The 24,695-nt window shown below is 47.0% G+C and overlaps 1 protein-coding gene across 1 annotated transcript in view; it reads right to left on the bottom strand.

Annotated features, from left to right (window-relative positions):
* ALK (ALK receptor tyrosine kinase) overlaps positions 1-24,695 on the bottom strand; it is a 333,317-nt gene that overhangs the window by 76,373 nt on the left and 232,249 nt on the right. Inside the window, exons 5-6 of the mRNA XM_039913097.1 lie at positions 6,695-6,826; positions 525-656 (exon numbers count right to left, since the gene is read on the bottom strand). Coding sequence (XP_039769031.1) covers positions 525-656; positions 6,695-6,826 — 264 coding nt within the window. The remainder of the gene's footprint in view (positions 1-524; positions 657-6,694; positions 6,827-24,695) is intronic.

Genomic DNA, 24,695 nt, shown 5'->3' with positions numbered 1-24,695 from the left:
GTGCTTGGCACGTAGTAAGTGCTTAAGTTCCACTATTGTTATTATATTGATCATTCCCCGGTATGGGGCTCTCGGGCACTAAATTCAGTGGTCACCCTTAGCCTGCCCAGGGACCAGGAGATCCGGCCACTCTCCCCAGGGCAGTCCATCTGCGGAGGTATTTTCCCTATGGGAGAAGCAGCATGGTCTTGTGGAAAGAGAACAAGCTTGGGGGTCAGAAGGACTTGGGTTCTAATTCCAACTCTGCCACTTGTCTGCAATGTGACTTTGGGTAAGTCACTTTAACTTCTCCGTGCCTCAGTTAACTCATCTGTAAAATGGTGATTAAAGCTGTGAACCCCATGTGAGTCATGGACTGTATCTGACCTGATTACTCTAGGGCTTAATACAGGGCCTGGCACCTAGTAAGCACTTAACAAATACCACAGTTATGATGATGATGATGATGATTATGGGCTCTGGCCCCAGTTTCGACCCTGTCACCTCTGGCTCTGCTCAAATTCTCTCCTGTTGAGGGACAGTACCTTGCTGAGCCGAGAATTGCGCTCCATCCAGCTTCCCGATCTGCCACTGGGGAGCATGAGGAGCGGGCGGGTCCTGGGTCCAGCCGCAACCTCCTTCTTCAAAGGAGCAGTAAAAGCCAGTGGGGAGTTTTCCTGTAGAGAAAAACCGGGGGAACATGTCAGGTCCAGGTGATTCCTAAAGATGGCGAAGGGCCCTGTGGGATGGGAATCTCCCCAGCTCTGCTAACTAGACTTGACCGGACAATGACATCGATGCCAACAGTTGTGACCCAGAGAGAGAGAAATGTGGATGGCAGCTAATGCGGATTTCCCTCAGGCCCCATGAGACTGCAGCACTTCCAGAGCCCAGGCTGGCTAAGACGTCAGAGGGACTGGTGCCCATGGTCCCGCCCTCTTCCAGGAGGGTGGGAAATCCAACTGAGGCAGCTGCTGAGCTGGGGAGACTGGAAAGACACCTCCAGCAGCTGAGCTTTAAGCCCTAGGATTTTTCTGCTCTGACGAGCAAGGCTGCCACAGGTCTCACCGGGGCACAGGTAGCTCCTTCCTCCGAGGGGGAGCCCTCAACTTCCGGTGCCCTCTGACCCTCAGCTATGTTGAGTTGGGGGCTGCCAGCTCAGATACCCTGGCAGAAGTCGGGGAGGGGGATCGGGACCAGGCTCTCTCCGCCTAGGCCAGCAGGGTTTTGATCCACAACACCACTAGCACTGGTCCCCTTGACCCTCCCTCCCCATCCTGCTCAACCTCCCCACCAGTGGCAGTTTATTCCGGCTGACATGGTGACTCTGGGAATTACAGCATTGCTCATTTTGGGCTGATTTTTCTGTGCATTTCATGCCGAGGCATGATCGTAAATTAAACCGAGTTGTCATCAACATCGAACATATCTTCTTATTTATGGCCCGCTGAAGAAATCTCTCTTATCTTTTTTTTCCCTAACCTTACTGTTTTTCCAATTAAAAATCAAACAGCCAAGGAAATTTTATTATTATTATTATTATTCTCCTCCCTTTAGGGATCTCAGAGCCCCTTCTCTTTGCCCAGGCTAACCAGAGCCCAGAGGAAACCCTACCGTGATGGGTTATTTCAGCAGGATAACAGCCGAGAGGTTTTGTCCAGAAGTAGGCTAGTGGCCGAAGTCTGGACCACAGTAGGGTTTGGCTGGAGACCCTTGTCCTAGTGCTTTCCAATGTAGTTTTGGTCTGTAATGCCCCGAGGACTTCCAGGTGCCCTCCACACCTAATTCCACCATTCCAACAGCACCAAATCAGCATTGGTTTGCAAGTTGGAAGGGAGGCCAGTTCCAGAGACGTAGAGACCAGTTCAGCCCGCTCATAACACCCCCTTGATTCTCTTCCCTTTCCACCTCTGTCTGGGGGCCTATGGAGCTGGCAACTCTTCAGGTTTGCCCCCATTTCCCCGCCCCGATTTTAGAGACTCCACTCAATTTCCTGAGTTGATACTCTTCTGGATTTGGTTCACTGCACTACATGACAACCCAACACCTGGAACTAATAAAGCAAACAAATTCAGTGCAGGTGCTGTTTTCGTGACCAATTGAACATGGAAGAATAAAGGGGAAGGGAAGGAAACCCTAGTCATAAAAGCGGCCTTCTTTTCCTTGATCTTATTTCTCCTGTTCACTCAGATACTACTTTTGAACACCATCCCATTTTGCCTGGCTGGGCTCCAGGGAGGGTTGGGGGCCACTAGAAATGTTGACTGGGGAAGCCTCTTGAGAGGTATTAAACCGGGGATTTGGGTTCTTTAGAAGGTTTGCCAAGAGGTGGGATGTTTTCAGGGAAAGGATGATGAATGGGGCTCCTCCAAACTCCTGAGTTCTAATCCTGATTGGCTCAGAATGGCTGTGTTACCTTGGGCATCTCGATGACCTTCTCCGGGTCTGACAAATAGGGCTAGGGTAGTCTCATCCAGTTCTCAATCTGCTTCTCTTACATCTACCCCAGTGCTTGGGACAATGCTTGGCACATTGGTAAGGGCTTTGCAAGTACTGTGATGATTATTATTCTCACCAGGGTCATAAAATAGAGCTAATGCAAATGGAGGCCAATGCTCTGCCAAAAAATAAAGCTTCTAAACGTTGCTCAGAACGGTTTGTGAAATTGCGGCCTACATAAATATCCAAGCTCACCACCTGCTGTGTACAACCAAGCCTATGGCCTCCTGGTTTCTGGCCCAGATAGGACCAGCGACTGACAGCGAGAACCCTGCTAGAAATGCAGTGAACTAGAACAGTGCGGCAGTGGGAAAGAGCTTCTAATTGCAGTTCTTTATGGAACGTTTTTAATTAAGAATTAAAATGCAATAAAAATCGCATTATAATTTTTTTAAAGCGCTGCTTGAAAGTTGTGGGTAAGAATGAGGAGGTTTACCGAGTTGTAAATGAGAATTTTTTTACTGCCTCTTTTTTTAAATCGTAACAAAGGCACTTCTTTATGGGGAAACAGGTTGATTTGGTGGGGAGGGGTTGGTGATGGGCAATCTCTCTTTTTAACTAGCCTGCTGGAAGAAAGCCAGAGGCGGTGATTCTATCAGGCAGTTGCTTATTTGCAGGAGAAGGAGAAACAGGAAAGGGGAAGGATGGGGTGATGGGGAAGAAAAAGAAATGAGAGAAAGTGGCAAGAGGTGAGTGGAAGGAGTGAGTGTTAAGGATCCATCAGGGGTATTTACTGAGCTCTTATTTTATGCAGAGCTCTTTACTAAGCCCATGGAAGAATACCTTCATCATCATCAATTGTAATTATTGAGCACTTACTATGCGCAGAGTCCTGTACTAGGTGCTTGGGAGAGTATACTGCAATAGAGTTGGTAGATACGCTCCCTACCCATAACAAGTTTACAGTCTAGAAGGGGAGATAGACATTAATATAGGTAAATAATTTATAAGATATAATTTATAGAGTGGGGGGAAAATATCAGATGCTCAAAGGTCACAGATCCAAGTGTGTAGATAACACAGAAGGCAGAGGAAGCCGGGGAAAAGAGGGCTTAATCAGGGAAGGCTTCTTGGAGGAGATGTGACCTAGATAAGGCTTTGAAGATGGGCAGAGTGATGGGCTGGCTTATATGGAGGGAGAGGAGGGTTCAGGCTACCGGGAGGTTGTGGGTAAGGAGTTGGAGGTGAGAGGGACGACGAGATCAGGGTACAATGAGTTGGCTGGCGCTAGAGAAGAGAGGTGTGCGGCCTCGGCTGTAGTAGGAGATCAGTAAGATGAGGTAGGATGGGGCGAGCTGATTGAGTGGTTTAAAGCCGACAGGAAGGAGTTTCTGTTTGATGCTGAGGTGGATGGGCAACCATTGGAGGTTCTTGAGGTGAAGGGAGACATGGACTGAACTTTTTTTTAGAAAAATGATTTGGGCAGCAGAGTGAAGTATGGACAGGAGTGGGGAGAGACAGGAGGCAGGGAGGTTAGTGAGGAGGCAGATGCATATGTCAAGATGGGACAAGATAGGTGTTTGGCTCAGCATCAGAGGTCATGGGTTCGAATCCCGGCTCTGCCACTTGTCAGCTGGGTGACTGTGGGCAAGTCACTTCACTTCTCTGGGCCTCAGTTATCTCATCTGTAAAATGGGGATGAAGACTGGGAGCCTCACGTGGGACAACCCGATGACCCTGTATCTACCCCAGGGCTTAGAACAGTGCTCGGCACATAGTAAGCGCTTAACAAATACCAACATTATGATAGCAGTTTGGATGGCAAGAAAAGGGTAGACTTTTAGCAATAGAGTTCCCAGCTCCACAGCACTTGCGTACGTATCTGGAATTTATTTGCATTGATGTCTTTCTCTCCCTCTCTAGAATGTAAGTTCACTGTGGGCAGGGACTGTATCTGTTTATTGTTGTATTGTACTCTCCCAAGTGCTTAGTACAGTGCTCTGCACACAGCTCAATAAATATGAATGAATGAAGTAAAAATGAAATAAAAATGAAATAAAATGAAAGGAAGTAAAAATGCTTGAAATGATCTCTGACAATCAGGAAGATACGGTGACACTCAGGAGTCATAGGAAAGGCTCAGAGTTGGCACCAAGTGTATATTCTTCTTTTGTGTTACTGTTAATTAGGTGCCTCGCTGATGCTTCCCTGTAGAGATTCAGGGCCAAGTCAAAAATTATTTCCCAGAAACAAGCTGGCCTCAACAAGATGCATCTTATAAAAGCAGGAGGTCTGGTCATTTCCTGCCTCCTCTCCTTCAAGGTTCTTACAGTCTGTGAAATTTTTGTTGTTTGTAGTTCCTGGTTGCCACCAGAACCAAAGGTCCTTGACATTGACCCTAGAAGTCATGGGATTCACAAAGAGGGGTTGTTTTGCAGAATAACAACCTCTAAAATTTGAACACATCCAATCAAGGAGGACAGTGTGGTCTAGCGGCTTTCACAAAATGGCCAACTGGGCTATTTTCATTGATCAAATGACCTGGATTAATGATGGCCCAATCTCAGCTTGACCCTGGCCAAACAAATGCTCATTTGGGAAGCCAAGTGCAGAATCTATTTTTCTTAATGATGTTCACTTTAGCAGCTTTGTTTTCAAACTAATGAAAATGGGGCTTGCTAATACTATTTTTTTGGTCTCAAATCAGCATGAAAGGGTTGAAAAGTCTTAGCTCCGGGTTGTGAAGGCATGATTTTTTTGTGTGTGAGGGATTGCGTCATCAACAAAATTCCTGATTGGTCCGGGGGTTTAATGGGTTTATCTGGATGGCTCTCTTGCCTTTATCTGCAGAGAATTTGCAAGGATTCTCCATTTAGATAGCCATGTGGGCACAGAAAAAAGATTTGGAACTTACAGATCAGTGAATACTCAACTGACTTTGCTTTTCCCTTTAGCAACAAGCTGTTCCAGCAAACTACCCCAGCCTCCTATCTTGTCTGATCTTTTCCAATCTGGTTTCTCCTCACCTCACACTGGGTTTTCTGCAAGGTAGGGGAGGGCAGGGCTATGGACTACGGGAAACGCTTAAAACGCTGCCTGTTCATCACCTGATCATGCTGGTCTACTTACTGTGTATGACTGGATTATCCTGTTTATACCTCAGCATTTAGTCCAGTCCCAGGCATATAGTAAGCACTTAACAAATACTACTAGTATTACTATTAGCAATGTGTAATTCTAAAAACATTCCCCTTTCCCAGTCAGGACAATTGTTTACTGCTGTATTTTAGGTTTGTCTTGATTAAATACAGGTCAATGGGGATTTTAAGCAATTGATTTCAAAAATGGCCTTTGGTCTGTGAAGTGATGTGGTGGGGAGTGGGGAATCGGGGGGTGGGGAGCAAGTCTCCGGGTGTATGTCTCAGCTTGGCCCCTGATGTGCATCTTCTCCAGCTCAATTAAGAGGGCTGAGGTGCTGCTCTGGTTGGCAATTTGCCACCGAAGCTGTGGATTCTGGATCTTCAGTCAGTCAGTCAAATGTAATTATTGAATGCTTGCTGTGTGCAGAGCACTGTCCTAAGCGCTTGGGAGAGTATAACAGATACTTTCCCTGCCCTCAGTGAGCTTACAGTCTGGAGGGAAAGACAGACATTAATATAAATAAATAAAATTACAGATATGTACATAAGTGCTGTGCGACTGGGAGGTGGGATGAATAAGGGGGCAAGTCAGGGCAATGCAGAAGGGAGTAGGGAAGAGGAAAGGAGGGTTTAGTCAGGGAATGACCCTTGTAGGAGATGTGTCTTGAAGGTGGGGAGAGTAACTGTCTGTTGGATATGAGGAGGGAGGGCGTTACAGGCCAGAGGCAGGATGTGAGTGAGTGGTCGGCAGCAGATAGACGAGACCGAAGTACAGTGAGAAGGTTAGCATTAGAGGAGTGAAGTATGCGGGCTGGGTTTAGCAGGAGAGTAGCAAGATGAGGTAGGAGGGGGCAAGGTGATTGAGTGCTTTAAAGTGCTTAAAAAACTGAATACTTTCCCAGCCTTGATTCCAGGCACAGCAGGGGCTGGGGTCAGACAGCGAGAGCAGCTTTAAGTCGCCAACCTGGCCCCGCGAGGAGTCCAGAGATTCAGACTCTCTGGAGCCACAAACTTTCACACGGGGCCTTTCAGGAATGACACCATTTTGGGGAGGAGGGTTGAAATGAACCCACAGTACTGGGGCTCAAAGAGCAGTGGGGGACTCTGCGTCTCAGAGAGAAAGGCACTTTACTCACTACATAGCTCCCCTTCATCCTCTCCATGGACGCAGTCTCTGCGCAGGTCACACGCCTGCCCCAGGGCTATCACGGTTCCATTCCAGCAGGTGAAGAAGCTCTGCAGGGCCATCTTGGAGCCAGGTGACATCCCTGGAAGTGAAAAAAACCCAAACATGTTAACTCAGACTCTTCGGGAAAAACTCTATCTTGCTGACATTCGTCCAAGATGCGGTTCTTCTGATAGCCATTGTATAACCAGATTTTTAACCCTACAATAGATAATGCCATTAATTAGAGCGATGCCAATATGGCTGTAGTATATAAAGACCATATTAATCCAAGAAATAAAAAAATGACTACAATTATGAAAATAAGCCCTGGCCTGTGTCCTTGGGCGCCTAAAAGAAAGCAAGCAGCATAGGCAGGCAGTGAGGTCCCTGGCGGGAATGGGAGCCCGGATACCCAAGTTCTCGTCCCAGCTCTGCCACTGCCCTACTGTGTGACTTTGGGAAAAATCACTTAACCAATCTGGACTTCAGTTGCCTCAGCTGTAAAACAGGGATAAGATACCAACTCTTCCTCCCTTATAGTTTGTGAGCCCCATGGGGGACAGGGACTGTGTCCAGTCTGATGATTTTGTACCCATGAACCCCAGTGCTTAACTCATGATAAGCACTTCATAAATGCCACAATTATAATAATTATTATAGTGTCATGAAAATCAGGCCCAAAGGAACGTCCTTCTACAGGTCTCTTCTGATTGCCCCTGGCCCTCTCAAGCCCCTCCCTTTCTGACAACAGGTGGGCCCATCTCACACTGGTATATCTGTTCAGATTTAAGGAATAGGGGTGGAAACACCCTCATTTTCCCTCTGTGTCCTCCCTTCTGTCACTTATGCACTTGTAAGCCCGTCAATGGGCAGGGATTGTCTCTATCTGTTGCCGAATCGTCCATTCCAAGCGCTTAGTACAGTGCTCTGCACATAGTAAGCGCTCAATAAATACTATCGAATGAATGAATGAATGGTTGTGAACCCCTTAAACACTTTGATACTCACCCCATCCCCATAGCACTTATGCAAATATTCTTATGCTCTACTATTTCCCTGATCCACAATTTATCTCATTCCACTCTTCCCCAACTCTTTTGCATTCTTATTTACCAAACTTAGGTTAGGGAGCTCTTTGGGCCTACTGTCTTGGGCGGAGTTACGGCCAGACCTCAGTGTTACCTAGAGGCCCTGGGGGAAGACCTCTCCTGGTTTTATCTCTATCTACAACTCCATTCTTCCTGGCTGGACTCCTGGACTTCACAACTCAGGAACATCATTCTGACCTTCTAGACTGTAAGGTAGTTGTGGGCAGGGAATATGTCTGTTTATTGTTATATTTTCCTCTCCTAAGCGCTTAGTACAGTGATTTGCACACAGTAAATGCTCAATAAATATGACTGACTGACTCCCTGAAATTTGGTATGTTCTGTCGTTTTCATGTCTGCAGTTCTCCTTCCTATCCTCCTGCCATCATCAAGACTAAGTTCCTTAAGGGCAGGGAATCATGTCTACCAGATGTATTGTTCTCTCCCAAGGACTAAGTACAGAGCACAAAATATGCTCTCAATAAAGCACTCAAACTTCCTGTGTAACCTTTATGTGAGCCTCTTTCCTACTCTGATTCTTCACAGAAAAGGGAAAAAGACAATATTTCTTTTTCACAAGCCTCCTAGGTTTCCTCTAAGAAAAATAAATTAATGTCTAGAAAATGTACTTTACAAATAACCAGAGCTAAAGAAATGCATGATGATAATTACTTCATCCTCAGGTTTTCAACAGTATAACCAAGAGCCCAAACCTAAAAGATATGACAGGAGAAACCTGTGTCACATGTTTAAAGGTAAAGCATCCAACACTTTTTATAGCTTTGATTCACCGTTTGTTGGTGATGTCCCCTTGAAGCTGGAAAATTCAATTTCTGTCCCCCTCCATCCCTCCACAGTCAGAGTGAATTCAGTTTGCTGGGGTGTCTTTTGCTTTGGATTTTTTTTTTGTCTCAGCAGCAACCTCTATACAGAGAGATAAAAGCCACTTTAAATTCTCCATTTGTCAGTGTGGGGATGATAATAATAATAATAATAATAACTCTGGCATTTGTTGAGCGCTTGCTATGTGCCAGGCACTGTACTAAGTGGTGGGGTGGATACAAGGAAATAGGGTTGGACACAGGAGAGAGATAGAATAGGATAGGAAATGGGAAAGGATCGGTCCATAGGTTGATTTGGTATTTAGAAGTATGACCCGTTTGGATATCCACAGTGTTCCTTCTTCCCTTGGTACAATCTGTATCTCTGACGGGGATGGGATCTAATCAATTCCCTTCGTGCAGAGCTAAGAGCTTGCTTGGTCCACCACAGTAGTAGTCAGAGACACGGTCCTGGTCCTCGAGGACCTTTCGAAGCAGCATGGCTTAGTGGAAACGGCACAGGCTTGGGAGTCAGAGGACGTGTGACTAATCCTGGCTCCTCCACTTGTCTGCTGTGTGTCCTTGGGTAAGTCACTTCACTTCTCTGTGCCTCAGTTACCTCATCTGGGAAATGGGGATTAAGACTGGGAGCCCCACTTGGGACAACCTGATTACCTTGTAAATACCCCAGCATTTAGAACAGTGCTTGGCATATAGTAATAAATACCATATTTATTATTATTATTATTAAATCAGCTGACCTCTTGACAGGTGGTTTGGGTGGGTTCTGAGAAAAGAGCTCTCTTTACAACCCTACCCTTGAGGGATTGGGACTTTGTCTGACCTGATTATCTTGTATCTACCCCAGCGCTTGCACAGTGCTTGGCACATACTAAACACTTAATCCTATCAACCTCCCTCTCTGAGGTGTCTGCCCCGCCCAAGTCCTGTCCTTCTGCTTAACAGGCAGTAGCTACATCTCTTTACCCAGGGAGCTCAGGCTTAAAGGTGGTTCAATTAGGCATGGGCCTAATCACTCCAATCTTTACTGCCGGCCAATACTAAAAACTACTGAGGTGTGGCAAAAACAGCCACTCTGTCTCCTCAAGATCCCTTTTTATAGGGTTCACAAATTCCAAGGAGGAAAATCTCCCCTGGCCCCCACTGCCATGAAGTATGGTTTTAAAGGGCCCTAGTTTCCAAATCAGGGTCTTTCATTCATCCATTCATATTTATTGAGCACTTATTTTGTGCAGAGTAAGCGCTTGGAAAGTACAGTTCGGGCCCCCTACTCCTGCTCAGCTTGAGGCATTGCCTGCTGCCCTTGGGTGGTCACAGGCCATCCCCGGTCCTACTGCTTAGCCCGGTCAGAGCCAGAGCCAGGGCTGGAGCAGTCTGTGAGCTGGTCTTGGGCAGGAATGTGTCTGTTTGCTGTTATACTCTCCCAAGGGCCCCGTAAGCGCTCAATAAATATGTACGATTGAATGAATGAACGTAGGAGCAGCTGCTACAGGGTTTCTCCGATCCTGGCATGGAGCCACTGCCAGCTCCGGGGTCTGCTTCGGCTTGGCCAAGGTGTCAGTCTTGACCACCTGATGTGTCTTCATCAATCATTATCAATGGTATTTAGTGAGCGCTTGCTCTGTGCAGATCACTGTACTAAACATTCTGGAGAGTACAATGCAATAAAGTTGATAGACACACTCCCTGCCCACAACCAGCTTACAGTCGAGAGGGAAGGAAACCCATGTCTTGGAAAGACACCCAAGCTCGGCCTGGCTGTCGGAGTGACGGTGGTGAGGATTGGGCGCAGAGCTCCCCCGGCCCCGGAACGCACACGCTACACACTGTGATGAGGCAGCGTTGTGGTGTCGTGACCTCCCAGCCTCAGCCAGGGCCCCAAGCCCAGGCCAGGAGGGGAGTTTTGGGTGAGGAGCAAGTCCAGGAAGCCTCAAAAAGCATCAGTAGGAATAACTAATATGGAGGTCATACATTTTACTAGTCCAGTTCCAGGACCTATTTTGAGAAGGGCAGGCTGGGAAGATGTTAGTGGGCTAATACATATTTGCAAGACTGATGATATTATGAATATAGCATCACATTACTGCTTATAATTATGAGATGTTTTCCCCAAGAATCCTCTAAGCTGCTGGGCAGCTCTGCTAAAGTGCTAACAATGGTGTACAAGGCTTCCCTGGTTGATTCAGGCTAAGATTTCAACCAGCTCTGTCTCCATTAGCCTGAGGTTGCTCTTGCGAGAAACTCCCTGAACCACATTTGTTTGTCCACTTATCTCTTTTCTTGCAGCAGTCTGAATTAGTTCAGATTTGCATCGCATATGCGTGCACACACACACAGAGCTACATATGCTTGTAGAATGGTTCAGTTTACACACATCTCTGCTCCACACCACGGGTGATTAATTGAAGTCAATTTATGTGAACTATTACTTTTCCCTTCTTGCATATTTGACACATTCTCTCTCTCTCGCCCCCTCTTTCTCTCTCTCTCTCTCTCTCTCTCTCACACATACACACAAGCTCACACACCAGATTGTGCTTTGGAGATGAAGGAGGGGTTTTCAGGCTGCTAAACGTACACCAAGAGCAGAACAAATTCATTTCAAATATCTGGGCTCCCCAGTTTTGGTGCTTTAGATTCCTTTTTAATTGAAAGGATTGATGTGGATTTAGATCAAGCTTCCTGGCCATCCATCTGCTTGTTCTGGCCCAACTCCACCTGCAAATGCAAGACAGGTTGAGTGCTGCATCTGTATTTCCCTGATTACAACAGGAAAGGGGAAGAAGAGGTCTAATGGGAGTGGGTTGAGGGCAAGAAGTTGAGTTGGAGTTAGAGAGCAGGAAGAGAGGGTCAAACAAGCCAGCCGAAGACTGCCACTCTGATAATGATGCCGGCACACGTGGATTTCCTGTTCTGAGGTTAGAAGGCCACTGGTGAAGAAGGGGTTGTCTCTGTCATGCTATAATCTCATCAGCCACATCCACACCCAATCACATCAAATGTCATCCTAACGTCAAATTCTAAGGATAACTAAGCACTACAATGGCAGCATTTGAGTACTCACTGTTTTAATGGAATCTCCTAAGTGTTAACTCTATGCCAGATGCTGTACAAAGCACTTGGGTAGATACAAGCTAATCAGGCTGGACACAGTCGATGTCCCACATGGGGCTCACAGTTTTAATCCCTATTTTACAGACGAGGTAACTGAGGCATAGAAAAGTTAATTGATTTGCCCAACGTCCCACAGTGGACAAGTGGACGAACTGGGATTAGAACTCAGGTCCTTCTGGCTCCCAGGCTCGTGGTCTATCCACTACGCTATGCTGCTTCTAATTATTTGGTGCAATGCCCTGTACTAGGTGCTTGAGAAGTACGGAATGATGGAGTGACATGTTTTTGCCCACAAGGAGCTTATGCTCTAGTGGAGGAGACAAACAAGAATCCGTTTATAACTAGGATGGTCAAAATAAATGAACGAGTACACTTAGAAACATAAGGGCTAAAGAGAACGTGAAAAAGATCCTAAGTCTTAAAGGTGGTTGATGGGATGATTTGGCTTAGGGTGGTAGGAAATGAATCAAGGAAGGCTTTTTGGAGGAGGAGGGATATGAATGTGGGGCAGGAGGGAGTTCCAAGTACGTGTGAGGGGACAGAGGCGAGAAAGTCAAGAGTGAGGTCCAGGTAGAGGGTTGGCTTGAGAGGATTGAAGACAGCGGGTTAGGAAATGGTGGGATAAGAGAGCAGAGAGGAAAGATGGGGTCAGATAGGGGGAGAACAGAGTAGGAAGGGGAGGAAGGAGGCCTTGAGATCTTGCCAATCCCTGGCATTTCCTTGCCTTGGCAGTGGAGGAGATGGTTTGGGACAGTAAGGGGTTGCTTCTCATGTATATTCCCTGTGGACTTTCCTCAGGGCTGCAGTTGGGGGAATTCCCAAGAATCAACTTTCACTTACACAGAATCAAACGGGGGCAGCCTCCATGCCCCCATCTCCTTCCAACTCCCCACTGCCTGGCACCACTGGAGAATAGGAGCCTGATCCCCATGTGCTAAATTGTTAGGACCGTGATGAGTCTCAGAGAGAGGGGATCAGCCTGGCTGGGATGCAAGGGCAGGCTCCTGCCCTTGTTTCATGTTTGCAAAATGGGGTCTGATCCAGCCTTCCCCCGGTCTCCACCAGGAAACCTAGGAGTTTTCTACCAGGAAAATGCCAATTAAATCCTACTATGAGAACTAATGCTTTTTCATACACAACAGCCACCTACTGGCAAGTGGTGGTTTGCCAAGCTGTAATATGGGAGGAGACCGAAGTATTTTTCAATCCAACCCTTGTTTTTCCTTATTTTAATGGTATGTGTTAAGTGCTTACTTTGTGCCAAGCAAGTGTACTGAGCACTGGAGCAGAAACAAGTTAATCAGCATGGACTGTGTCCAACTCCCATGTGAGGCTCACCGCCTTAATCCCCATTTTTCAAATGAGGTAACTGAGGCAGAGAGGAGTTAAGTGACTTGCCCAAGGTCACACAGAAGACAAATGTTGGAGCGGGGATTAAGACGATTCAGCCCTGGACTCTTTTAGCCTCCCATCAGGGGCGACTCTCTGCCGCCTGACCTGGCTGCAGCAGGTCTTGGGGCCACAGGGGTGGCAGATTCATTCCAAGTGCCACCAACCTCCCCACACTCAAAGCCATTTTAAGGTCTCCTCCAAGAGGCCTTCCCAGACTACACTTTCTTTTCCCCCACTTACTCTCCCTTCTGCATCACCAGTGCGCTTGGATCTGTACCCTTTAAGCTCTTGGGATTTATACCACCTTCAGTCCCATAGCATTTACGTACATACCCATAACTCATTTATTCATGTTAACGTCTGTGTCCCCCTCTAGACTGACAGCTCGTTGTGGGCAGGAGACATGTCTACCAAATCTGTCGTGCTGTACTCTCCCAAGCGCTTAGTAAAGAGCTCGGCAGACAGTAAGCGCTCAATAAATGCCAATGATTGATTGAAGTGCCGTCCTGGGTGTTTGAGTAACTATTTAAGATCACTTTTTCCACTCCAGTTAGACATCGGGGGAGTCTGAAGGGGACAGTGATCCTAAAGGACTCTTGCTACAAGGGAAGTTTATGGCTCAAAAGCCATAAACTCATTACTTCCTTGGGGTATCAGTGTACATGCCCAGTGTATTTTTTTTAATGTGTGATTGATATCTGTAAAGATATTAACAATACCATTAAGTATTTAGGGCTTAAACTGCCCTGAACTTCATGATTGATGGTTTTTTCAATTAGTATCGTGGCTTCCTGGGTGGACATTTATCTTCATTGTTTCCCTGAAATCGCACACAAATAATTTTATTTTTAATATAACAAATGACCCCTGAGCACATTTTGCCATTAATCTCTCCAAGGAGCTGTGGCATTTTACCGTTTCCTGAGATGGCGCCCATAAAATGTGTCACCCTCCTCTGAGATTTGCTACATAAACCATGAGCAATTCCAACAGCGCCTTGGAGAATTAATAGTTATCAGCAGCTACAACGTTGATGATGATGATGCAGAGGAGGAGGAAGAGAGAGGGGAGGAGAAGGACCAGCAGCATGGCTTTAGTGGATAGAGCATGGGCTTGGCAGTCAGAAGGACCTGCATTCTAATCCCCGGCTCTGCCACTTGTCTGCTGTGTGATCTTGGGCAAATCACTTAACATCTCTGAGCCTCAGTTACTTCATCTGAAAAATGGGGAATAAGGCTCTGAGCCCAACATGGGATATAGATCACACCTGATTAGCTCCAGTGCTTAGTACTCCAGTGCTTACTCCAGTGCTTAGTACAGTGCTTGGGACACAGAAAGCACTTAACAAAACCATTAAAAAACCTAAGAAAAACAAAAACACTCCTCTCCTGCCTTCTCTTCCCCACAACCATCTTCTCCACTCAGAGAGACTTTTGCTCCGTAGACACCCTCCAAGTATCCCAGGCCATCATACCCCATTTGGACTCCCTACTTTATCTCCCCTTTCTTGATGCACAGTGATGTCCCCTCAACTCTATCCTATATATCACACTTAACTTTCTCCATGCCCCATCCCTCGGTTAATCTCACACCAACAGTACCCCCCATGGTTATCTTCTCTTCTGCCCCAGAACTCAGGCCCCAGAGTCCCTTTGCTGGAAATTCAGGCACCAGGCCAATTCTGACCTGAAACTTTACGCTGTCTTCTAAACAGATGTAACTTCTCCTCTCTCATTGACTTCAATGCCCATTCCCTCCTCACAATTTATGCCAAACCTTGAACTCCCTCCTGAAACCTCTGGTGCTCCTCCCACTCTCTCTCCCCACCAAAACCTTGCCAGCTAATTTGTTGACAAAATTGAAACCATCAGGTATGAGTTCCCCTAAATATTCTCGACACATTCCCAGCTCCTTCCCGCCTACACATATGTTCTCTTATCCTTCTTGGGTAAGCTTAAAGAGATCTATCACCTTTCAAAGTCTACTCCCACCAAGCTCTAACCCATCCTTTCACACCTCTAAAAACTCTTTCATCCACTCTTCTTCCCTCCCTAACTTCAATCTTCAACCACTCACTCTGATGGTTCTTTCCTCACTGCCTTCAAACACACTCAGGTCTCCCTTATCCTAACAAAATCCTTCTCTGGACTCTACCTACCATCAAACTACCAGCCCATCTCCCTCCTCTCATTCCTGTCCAAATTTCTTGAGTGGGTGAATATATTTGTTGCCTCCACCAACTCCCTTTCTGACTCTCTTCACTCCACTAAAACTGCTCTCTTCAAGGTCATCAGTGAGTTCCTATTTGCCAAACCTAAATGATTTTGCTCTGTCACAGTTCTCCTTTAACCTCTCGCCTACTTTTGACACTGGACCCCTACTTTCTCCAAATACTCTTTCACCTTTTACTAGTACAGTTCCCTCCTGGTTCTGCTCTTACATCTCTAGCCAATCATTCCTCCTTTCTCTGGCTCTCCCTCTGCTCCCCACCTCGTAATTGTGAGTCGTTCAAGGCACTTTTCTAGGTCCCCTTCTCTTCTCAGTCTACACTCACTCCCCTGAGGCTTTTATCTGCTCCCAAGGCTTCCATTACCATATCTGTGTGGATGGATCCCTCATCTCCCTTGTTAGCTCTGACCTCTCTCTTCCACCATTTGCATTTACTCTGGACTCTGTGACAGCTCTATGTGAGTGTCCCATCAGCACTTCAAGCTCTACATGTCCACAATGGAACTCATTCATCTTCTGCCTCAAATCCTCCCCTCCTTCTAATTTTCCCATCATGGCTGACAACACCACCATCCTCCCCATCCCTTTCAAGTCAACAACCTTGGCATTATCCTTGACTCCTCCCTTTATTTCAATCCCCATATTTAACCAGTCACTGAATCGTGTTCATTCTTTCTCCCCCACATTTCCAGGCTCCGCCCCTTACTCCCCAAGCAAACTGCTCTCGGGCTGGTCTAAGCATTTGTAATATTCAGGCTTGATTACCCCATCAACTTCCTCACCAGCCTCCTTGTCTCCAGGCTCTCCTCCTGCTGCAGTTCATATTTCATTCTTCTGCTTGGATCATTTTTCTAAAATGGCCCTTTACAGGCATCTCTCCGTACCTCAAAAACCTCCAATGGTTGCCTATTCCTCTCCACAACAAGGAAAACCTTCTGATCATTGGCTTTGAGGCCTTCAATCAGCTCTCTCCCTCCTACTTACCCACTCTCTTCTCTTTATATGCTCTTAATTCACAAGCTTCATTTCTCTGAGTCTAATCTCCTCACTGTGCTGCCTTCTCATCTCTTTTGCTACCAACCTCCTGCTTACACCCACTCCCCTGCCTGGAGTTCCCTCCCCTTCCTATCTGACAGACCACAGCTCTCCCCATCTTTACAGCCTTTCAGAATTCACAACTCCTCTAGGAGGCCTTCTCCAATTAAGCTCTTATCTCCCCACCCTGTATCTCCACAACTATCACTTCACCTCTTTTGAGCCACCAGAGCATTCTTTACGCTCTACTGCTTCCTCCCATCCCTAATTTATTTTAGTGTCTGTCTCCCCCCTTAGAATGTAAACTCCTTCAGGGCAGGGATCGTGTCTACTAACTCCACTGTACTCTCTCAAATGCTCAGTTCAGTGCTCTGCACCCTGTAAGCTCTCACTGTTGTTATCAGTGGTAATTACTGAACACCTACTGTGTGCAGTCCATTGTACTAAGCACTTGGGAGAGTACAACAGAGCTGGCAAACATGTTCCCTGCCTACAATGAGCTTACAGTCTGGAGAGGAGTTTACAGTTTGAGCTGGAGCTTACGAGCTTGATTGACACCCTTTGATAAGTGTTTCTGGGCTTAAATATTGTCCGTTTTAGATTTTAAGTACCTGGAGGTCAGAGACGTTAACAATGGAACGTGTCGAGCCCAGCACTATGATCCTCTAATCAATCCAATAATAATAATAATGATAATAATAATAATGATCGGGTATTTGGTAAGCACTGTACAAGCACTGTATTAAGCGCTGAGGTGAATATAGCAAATCTGGTTGGACACAGTCCCCGGTCTACTCCGGGCTCACAGTCTCAATCCCCATTTTACAGATGAGGTAACTGAGGCCCAGAGAAGTGAAGCAACTTGCCCAAGGTCACACAGCAGACAAGAGGCAGAGTTGGGATTAGAACCCATGACCTTCTGACTTTCAGGCCTGTACTCTATCCATTCTACATCAGGATTTGTGGTTTCCCTCAGAAACTTGTACTGAGTTCTCCAGAAGGGAATTCAAAACTCTCACCGAACAGTTGCAGGATGCATTTTTGCTGGGAGATGCCAACACGAGCACGTACCCCGTAAAAGACTGACCCTGTTCTAATTAGCACTGTCGCGTCTACCGCCTCACGCATCACTCAAGTTCTCCAAACCTCGTTACGGCAGATCATTTCACTCGGGGCTGAGGGGTAGCACTAATTGGGGTGTTAATGATTCAGCGGGAGGAGAAATCCTGCTAGCGGCCTCTCTGATGCTCAGAGATATGTGAAGTAAAAAGACGGGTGCCTCTATTTTATTTATAGCAAATGGCTGAATAACTGCCCTTCCTCCAGAGTCAACCCAATACCACCCAAACTCTGGAAGAAATTAGAGAGAAAAGGTCAACCTCATGGGAATTGATGATAGTCAGTGAGTACCAATAGATGGGTCTGTCAGGGTCAGAGATGCAGGGTTGTGATGGGGAGCAAACCCGGGAGGGGTCTTTAGGGATCAGCTAGATTACTTCAGCATCATACCATCTGGCAGGTCCACTCTTTCCAACCTCTTATAAAAGCCTTTGCATAAAAAAGCCCAGAGCAGCTGACTGCGTGTCCCAGCCTCATCAATCAGCACTGGCTAGTGACTGAAAAAGAATCATGGTGGCACGAATAGAAAAGGGGCAAGAGGAAGTAGGTTTAATGAGAAATTCAATATAAACTCTGTCTCTCCTTCCTGCTCTAGAAGAGGTCCAGGGAACAGCAAAATGAGGATGATCCCATCCAAGGTTAGAAAGCTGAGGATCGCTTAGCCCGCAAAGGCCGAGGGGATGTGTTCTACAAAACCAGGAAGGGTGTGGTCCAAATCCACAAAGCCACAACTTGAGGTTGCCCACTGGCACCTGAGTGACAGGTTTGATACGAGAAAGAAGAAGCATGTCTTTATCCAGTGGAATGGAATTCAAAATAGCATGAAATTAAGCTGGCAGAAAGTAGCAGTAGCTTCAGTACGATTTAGATGCATTTATGGACCACAAGTCCATAAAGGTTGATTAAAAGGGAACATTGGGGATGATAGGAGGGGTGAGGCAGCGGTTGGAGGAGGGAGAGTGGTGGTTCAGACTGCAGGGAGAGAGGCCAGGAAAGGCTGAATGCTGCAGACCCCAGTGGAGGTGGGCCATGGCAGGGCACAAAAGGTTTAGGGATGCAGTTGGCTTTACGGAGTTTGGTAGGAAAGGGGTCAAAAACATAATTTCTGGGGGATCCAGAGTGCAATTGCCCCCATATTTAAGCCCAAGCGAGAATCAGTCAGGTATTTATTTCTCTCTCCAGGTATCATTAGTATTATTGTTGCAGTATTTGTTAAGCACTTACTATGTTCCAAGCATTCATTCAATCATATTTATTGAGCGCTTACTGTGTGGGAGAGTACTATGTAACAATAAACAGATAAATTTCCTGCCTGCAATGAGCTGGTTTTGGTGCCATGGTTAGCTATCTTGAAAAAAACCCAAAAAAACCCCCCTTTCCTTTGTTTCTGAATAGGGCATCATTGATTGGGAAGTTCTATCCCTGCATGCTCCTGTGGCTAAGACTTAGGGAGATTGACAATTGACAAGTAAGGTGAGATCCTCATTGAGCTAATGGGTTTGTCCCTTATTAATAATCATACTCTCCGATAGAATACTCTTAACAAATGCTATCAATGGACCAGGCCGGTCTCTGCTTTGGCTCCTGATGTCCAAAATTTTATCGCTGTTTGGTAATACAGTGAATGCTTTTATTTTTGTGGTCTAATAGAAAGAGTCTGGGCCTGGGAGACAGAAGACCTGGGTTCTAATCCCAGCTCTGTCACTTACCTATTGTGTGATTCTGGGCTAGTCAATTTCTCTGGGCCTCAGTTTCCTCTTCTATAAAAAGGGGATTCAATACAATACTTACTCCTACTTAGACTGTGAGTCCCATGTGGGTCGGGAACCGTACCTGATTATCTTGAACCTACCCTAGAGCTTACTATAGTGTTTGCACATAGTAAGTGCTTAACAAATACCATAATTAACATTATTATTTTGGCATCTGTTTTCTTAACTGTGGGTCAAAAGTTCTCCCCAGCCAGCATTTCCTACCTGAGCCTGTGACCCACAAGTGACAGAAGAACAGAGATGTAGGGGAGAAACATTTCCACCATTTTATGGTGTGGGGATGAGGTGAGGATGCAGAGAGAAGCAGCATAGCCTAGTGGATAGAACATGGGCCCGAGAGTCAGGAGGCCCTGGGTTCTAATCCTGGCTCTGCTACTTATCTGCTGCATAACCTTAGGCAAGACACTTCACATCTCTGGGTCTCAGTTATCTCATCTGTAAAATGGGGATTAAGATTGTGCGCACCATGTGGGACATGGACTGTGCCCAACTTGATTACCTTGTATCTACCGAAGTGCTTAGTACAGTGCCTGGCACATAGTAACCCCTTAACAAATACCATAAAAACAGTGTGGCTCTTCCCAGCTGAGGATCTGTCCCTTGAAAGACCATATGCCCTGGCACTAGAGCGCTCTGCCCATTTTGTCCTTTTCTAAATGTCGCCACCCGCGCGTTTCTGTATTTGTTGACAGAGACGGTAGAAGAAGGAGAGAGGAGGGAACAGAGGAGATCATAAAGGGTGTTGAGGTGGGGTTATGAGAAGGAGCAAGGTAATAGGGAGAGAAGCAGTGAGGAGACATAAGGGAGACTGGGGATGTCAGGATGAGCAGAAGAGAGAAACAGTAACCAGGTGATGGAAGTTGGGGATTAAGGGAGAGAAATGGATAGAAGGGAGGAGACTGAGGGAGAGAGAGGGTGGACAAAGGGGGAGAAAAAGAGGTGGGAGAAATGGAAAGAGAGGGAGAGAGGAGAGTTGGAGGAGAGAGAGGAAGGAGATACAAGCATATGAAAAGATCGAAAGACTACCCCTTGAGTTCCAGAACCAGAGAATCAAAAGTTTCCCTTTTCCAGAAGGGCTCCAGGCCTCTGAAGTCACTTCAATGGCCCTTCAGTATTTCTAAATCACTGCTTTAGGGTACCATTTTGGACAGTGGCATAAATCATTTCCTTGCCAGCACTGAATGCTTACGTCAGATTGCTATCGACATTTAAATTAACAAATAAACCAATCTGTGACATTTATGATTTGCCTCTTCAGTCCTGATTTATTATGCTATTGCAGACACAACTCAAGTGCAGATCAGTGCAAATTTACTAGCTCGTGTATAAACTGTAAAATCTCCTATTTCAGGAAACAATTCCCATTCCAGCCTGCCAGGGTTCCCTCATTTCATGGAAGATGGATGGAACTGACCATCTGGCAACACATCCTCCCTAGTCATCCCAGCCCATCATCGTCCACAACACAGCAAGGGGAGTGACGTCAGAGCCCAGTGCTCCAGTCTGACTCAATGACCGGAAGGGCCAGAGGTGATTCCGCATTAAGCTCGTCAGATGATATCAGCATCCGAGGCAGCTAACACGACTGGACACACGGTCCCAGCGGGCCTCTGGCCCTGCTGCCTGGGCACAGCCAGGTGGCTAATAGATCTGATGATATCTGCATGTCCTCCTCAATGATCCTGTCTTGAGAGAGCAGGCTCTGAGGCAGTGATCCTAGGCAAACATTTCTTGGAGGAAGAGATATACTCAGAAAGGAGGCTCCAGAAAATGCCTGTGATTCCTAGTCCAATCTCTGTGGGAGGAAGAGCAATGGCCGCCTCTTCTCGGCCCCAGACTCTCCGTCCCACATGAATGGGCTGGGAGCTTCCTGGACTGAGAAACCAGAGGAAATCCAAGAGGGGCGACAAATATATTGCCTGTCGCCTCATCAAAGAACACACAAGAACCGAATACTCTCCCTCCCAGCTGCCTCCTCGTGGGGCCTGGGGGAGAGAGAAGCCTGTCTGCCCCTGGGGGCGATTCTTGAACTCCCAGCTCTAGACTGAGCCTGCTCCATCATCCCCTGCACCCCGGGAGCTTTCTGAGACATTAAGCCTCAGGCTGAGCTTTGCCCTTCCACTTGTCTCCCCCCACTGTGATAAGGTTACAGCCAGGAACAAGTCGCTTCACTGTGTTTATGATCTCCAACTCTCCTAAGATTCACTGGACATAGGACACTGTTGGCTTAGTAACCCATTAAGGGTCACAGTGGGGGAATCAGACAGCATTACGCCGAAGCAGTCGACATGACCTCAGCGGGGATAGCGGAAGGCGGCTGGAGCCGAGATGACTGTAGATCCTCCGGGTCAGATGCCTTGGTGCTGAAGTTGTTTTACACCCTCCGGTGCAGAAAATCCGCTACAATGTGTTGTTCACCCCAATTGTCCTTTCCTCTCTGTAGGGGCGGCCCCTAGCTAAGGAAGCAGCATGGTCTATTGGATAAAGCACAGGCCTGGGAGCCAGAGGACGTGGGTCCTCATCCCGACTCTGCCACTTCCCTGCTGGGTGACGCTGGGCAAGTCACTTGACTACTCTGCGCCTCGGTTTCCTCCATGGCAAAATGGGGATTCAATTCCTGTTCTCCTTTCTACTTAGAAGGTGAGACCTGTGTGGGACGGAGACTGCATCTGGCCTGATTAACTTTATATCTATCCCAACATTTAGAACAGTGTTTGACATATAGTAAGCACTTAATAAAATCCCATTTTTTTAAAAAAGCAGATGGGATGCTGGGGCAGACAGGGGCAGATCCTAGCCAAGGGGATGGGTGGGCTGCAAGATGGGACAGGGCTCTGGGCCGTGGCCCAAGTGCTTAGTAGAGTGCTCTGCACACAGTAAGCACTCAATAGTATTGAATGAACGAATGAAATGCGTGAAGACTTGGACTTGGGAGACTTCTAGGACTCCAATGGTACAGCCCCTATTCAGGAATGGCTCAGGGCCTGAACGGGTGTGGCTCAGTGGAAAGAGCACGGGCTTGGGAGTCAGAGGTCATGGGTTCGATTCCCAGCTCTGCCATTTGTCAGCTGACTGTGGGCAAGTCACTTAACTTCTCTGTGCCTCAGTTACCTCATCTGTAAAATGGAGATGAAGACTGTGAGCCTCACATGGGGCAATCTGATGACCCTGTATCTACCCCAGTGCTTAGAACAGTGGTCTGCACATAGTAAGCGCTTAACAAATGCCGACCTTATTATTATTATTATTGATGCCGGTGGGATGGGGGAGAGGAGGCTGGGAGAGGGGACCAATATTGCTCTGCTGGCATTTCTTCCCAGCCGGGCTCCTGACAGTCTCCCACGCTGCTCTGTGCCAGCCTGGACTGGGCAGCGGCTATCCTGAATGGTGGTCCTTTCTCACCAACCCTTTCCACAGGCCCCCTGTCTGCTTTGTTATAACTTAAACCCCCAAAATCACCAATCTGAAATTCAAATTCAAACAACAGGCAGTTCGTTCTGATACTGTCCTGATAAATAATAATAATAATAATTGGGGTATTGGTTAAGTGCTTACTATGTGCCAGGTACTGAGGTAGATGGAAAATGAACTGACTGGACACAGTCCCTTCCCACACGGGGCTCACAGTCTAAGAGGGAGGGATAACAGGCACTTTACCCCCATTTCACTAATGAGGTAACTGAGGCACAGAGAAGTTAAATGCCTTGCCTAAGGTCACCCAGCAGGCAAGAGATGGAGCTGGGATTAGAACCCCCGTCCTCTGACTCCCAGGCTCTGGCGCTCTATCCACTAGGTCAGCTAACTTCATGGGAAGCATCTTAGTATCGTCATTATCGAAGTTTATAGAGGGCGTATTCTGTACATTAGACATTCGGAAGAGTACAGTAGATGTATAAGATATGGTTTGGCCCTCAAGGAGCTTTCCCTGCTCTGTGGTAGGATGAAATTAGGTCAGAGGGAGAAAACCACCAGCTAACTAAGCCATCTCAGAAAGACTCCAAATTGCTCTCAGCAATTCCCAGAAGTCCTTGACTCGCTGAGTATGAGTTAATCAAGATTAAGCAAGCAACACCATCCCCTCTGCTTAGCAAATCCTTTCTTTCTGACTCCCAAGAACTCCAATAATAGCCTTCTGGACACGGGCGGGGACACGTCCCCTTCCCCTCAAGTGAAGCAGTGTTCCGCTTCTGCACACAGGGGGTTTCAGGTCTTAAGAGTCAGGGCCACACTGGCCTTCCTGAGCACGGGTCGCGATCTTGGAGAGCCAACCCTCAGCCGGCCACACCTCTAATTCGTTGGCTAAGAAAATCCCCAACGTTACTGCCAAAAAAATCCCTCCTGCAGATCTGGGATAGTCTAGGGTCAAGGGGATGAAAGAATGTGCCAAGTCACCCCCCAGAACGACTTCATCTCTACTCCTACTAGGCGGAACTCTGTCTTAGTACTGTGGAGTTTATGTCGGTCCCCTGCTCTATATTACTACTTGAATGGGTGATCCTCAAAAGGGAAGACCTTCTAGTGAAGGGCAGCAGTACCCTGTACCCTTCGTCACTGTGGGAAGGGAATTTGTCTGCTATATTGTTATATTGCACTCTCCCAGCTCAGTATAGTGCTCTGCACACAGTAGTGTTCAATAAGTATGATTGATTTTGTAATAATAATAATAATGTTGGTATTTGTTAAGCGCTTACTATGTGCAGAGCACTGTTCTAAGCGCTGGGGTAGACACAGGGGAATCAGGTTGTCCCACGAGGGGCTCACAGTCTTCATCCCCACTTTACAGATGAGGGAACTGAGGCACAGAGAAGTTAAGTGACTTGCCCACAGTCACACAATTGTAACATTCCCTCCCCCACAACCCTTCCTTCCTCCAGCCCCTAGAATTAGTAGTGCTTCTCCCCACACTGGCGGAGGGCTCTGAGTTAGATCGTCAGAGTTCTCAGCCTCGGAGCTGCAGTGCTGGACAGGGATGCATCTCTGCTCAGGCAAATAGGCAGCATGTTCTCCGGGGAGGAAAGCGACTTTTGCTGCTCTTCCTGGTGCTCCAGGCTACACCACTTTGTGTACGACACCTTCCCTCAGTTTGACATTTAATTCTGTTCCTCAATCAAGCACATTTGTTGAGCACTTACTGAGCACTTTACTAAGCACTTGGGAGAGTAATAATAATAATAATGTTGGTATTTGTTAAGCGCTTACTATGTGCCGAGCACTGTTCTAAGCGCTGGGTTAGACACGGGGGAATCAGGTTGTCCCACGTGGGGCTCACAGTCTCAATCCCCATTTTACAGATGAGGTAACTGAGGCACCGAGAAGTTAAGTGACTCGCCCAAAGTCACACAGCTGACAAGTGACCGAGCTGGGATTCGAACCCATGA

The sequence above is a fragment of the Ornithorhynchus anatinus genome, chromosome 9 (assembly GCF_004115215.2).
Source record: "Ornithorhynchus anatinus isolate Pmale09 chromosome 9, mOrnAna1.pri.v4, whole genome shotgun sequence".
NCBI lineage: Eukaryota > Metazoa > Chordata > Mammalia > Monotremata > Ornithorhynchidae > Ornithorhynchus > Ornithorhynchus anatinus.
This window is presented reverse-complemented; position numbering and strand designations above follow the sequence as displayed.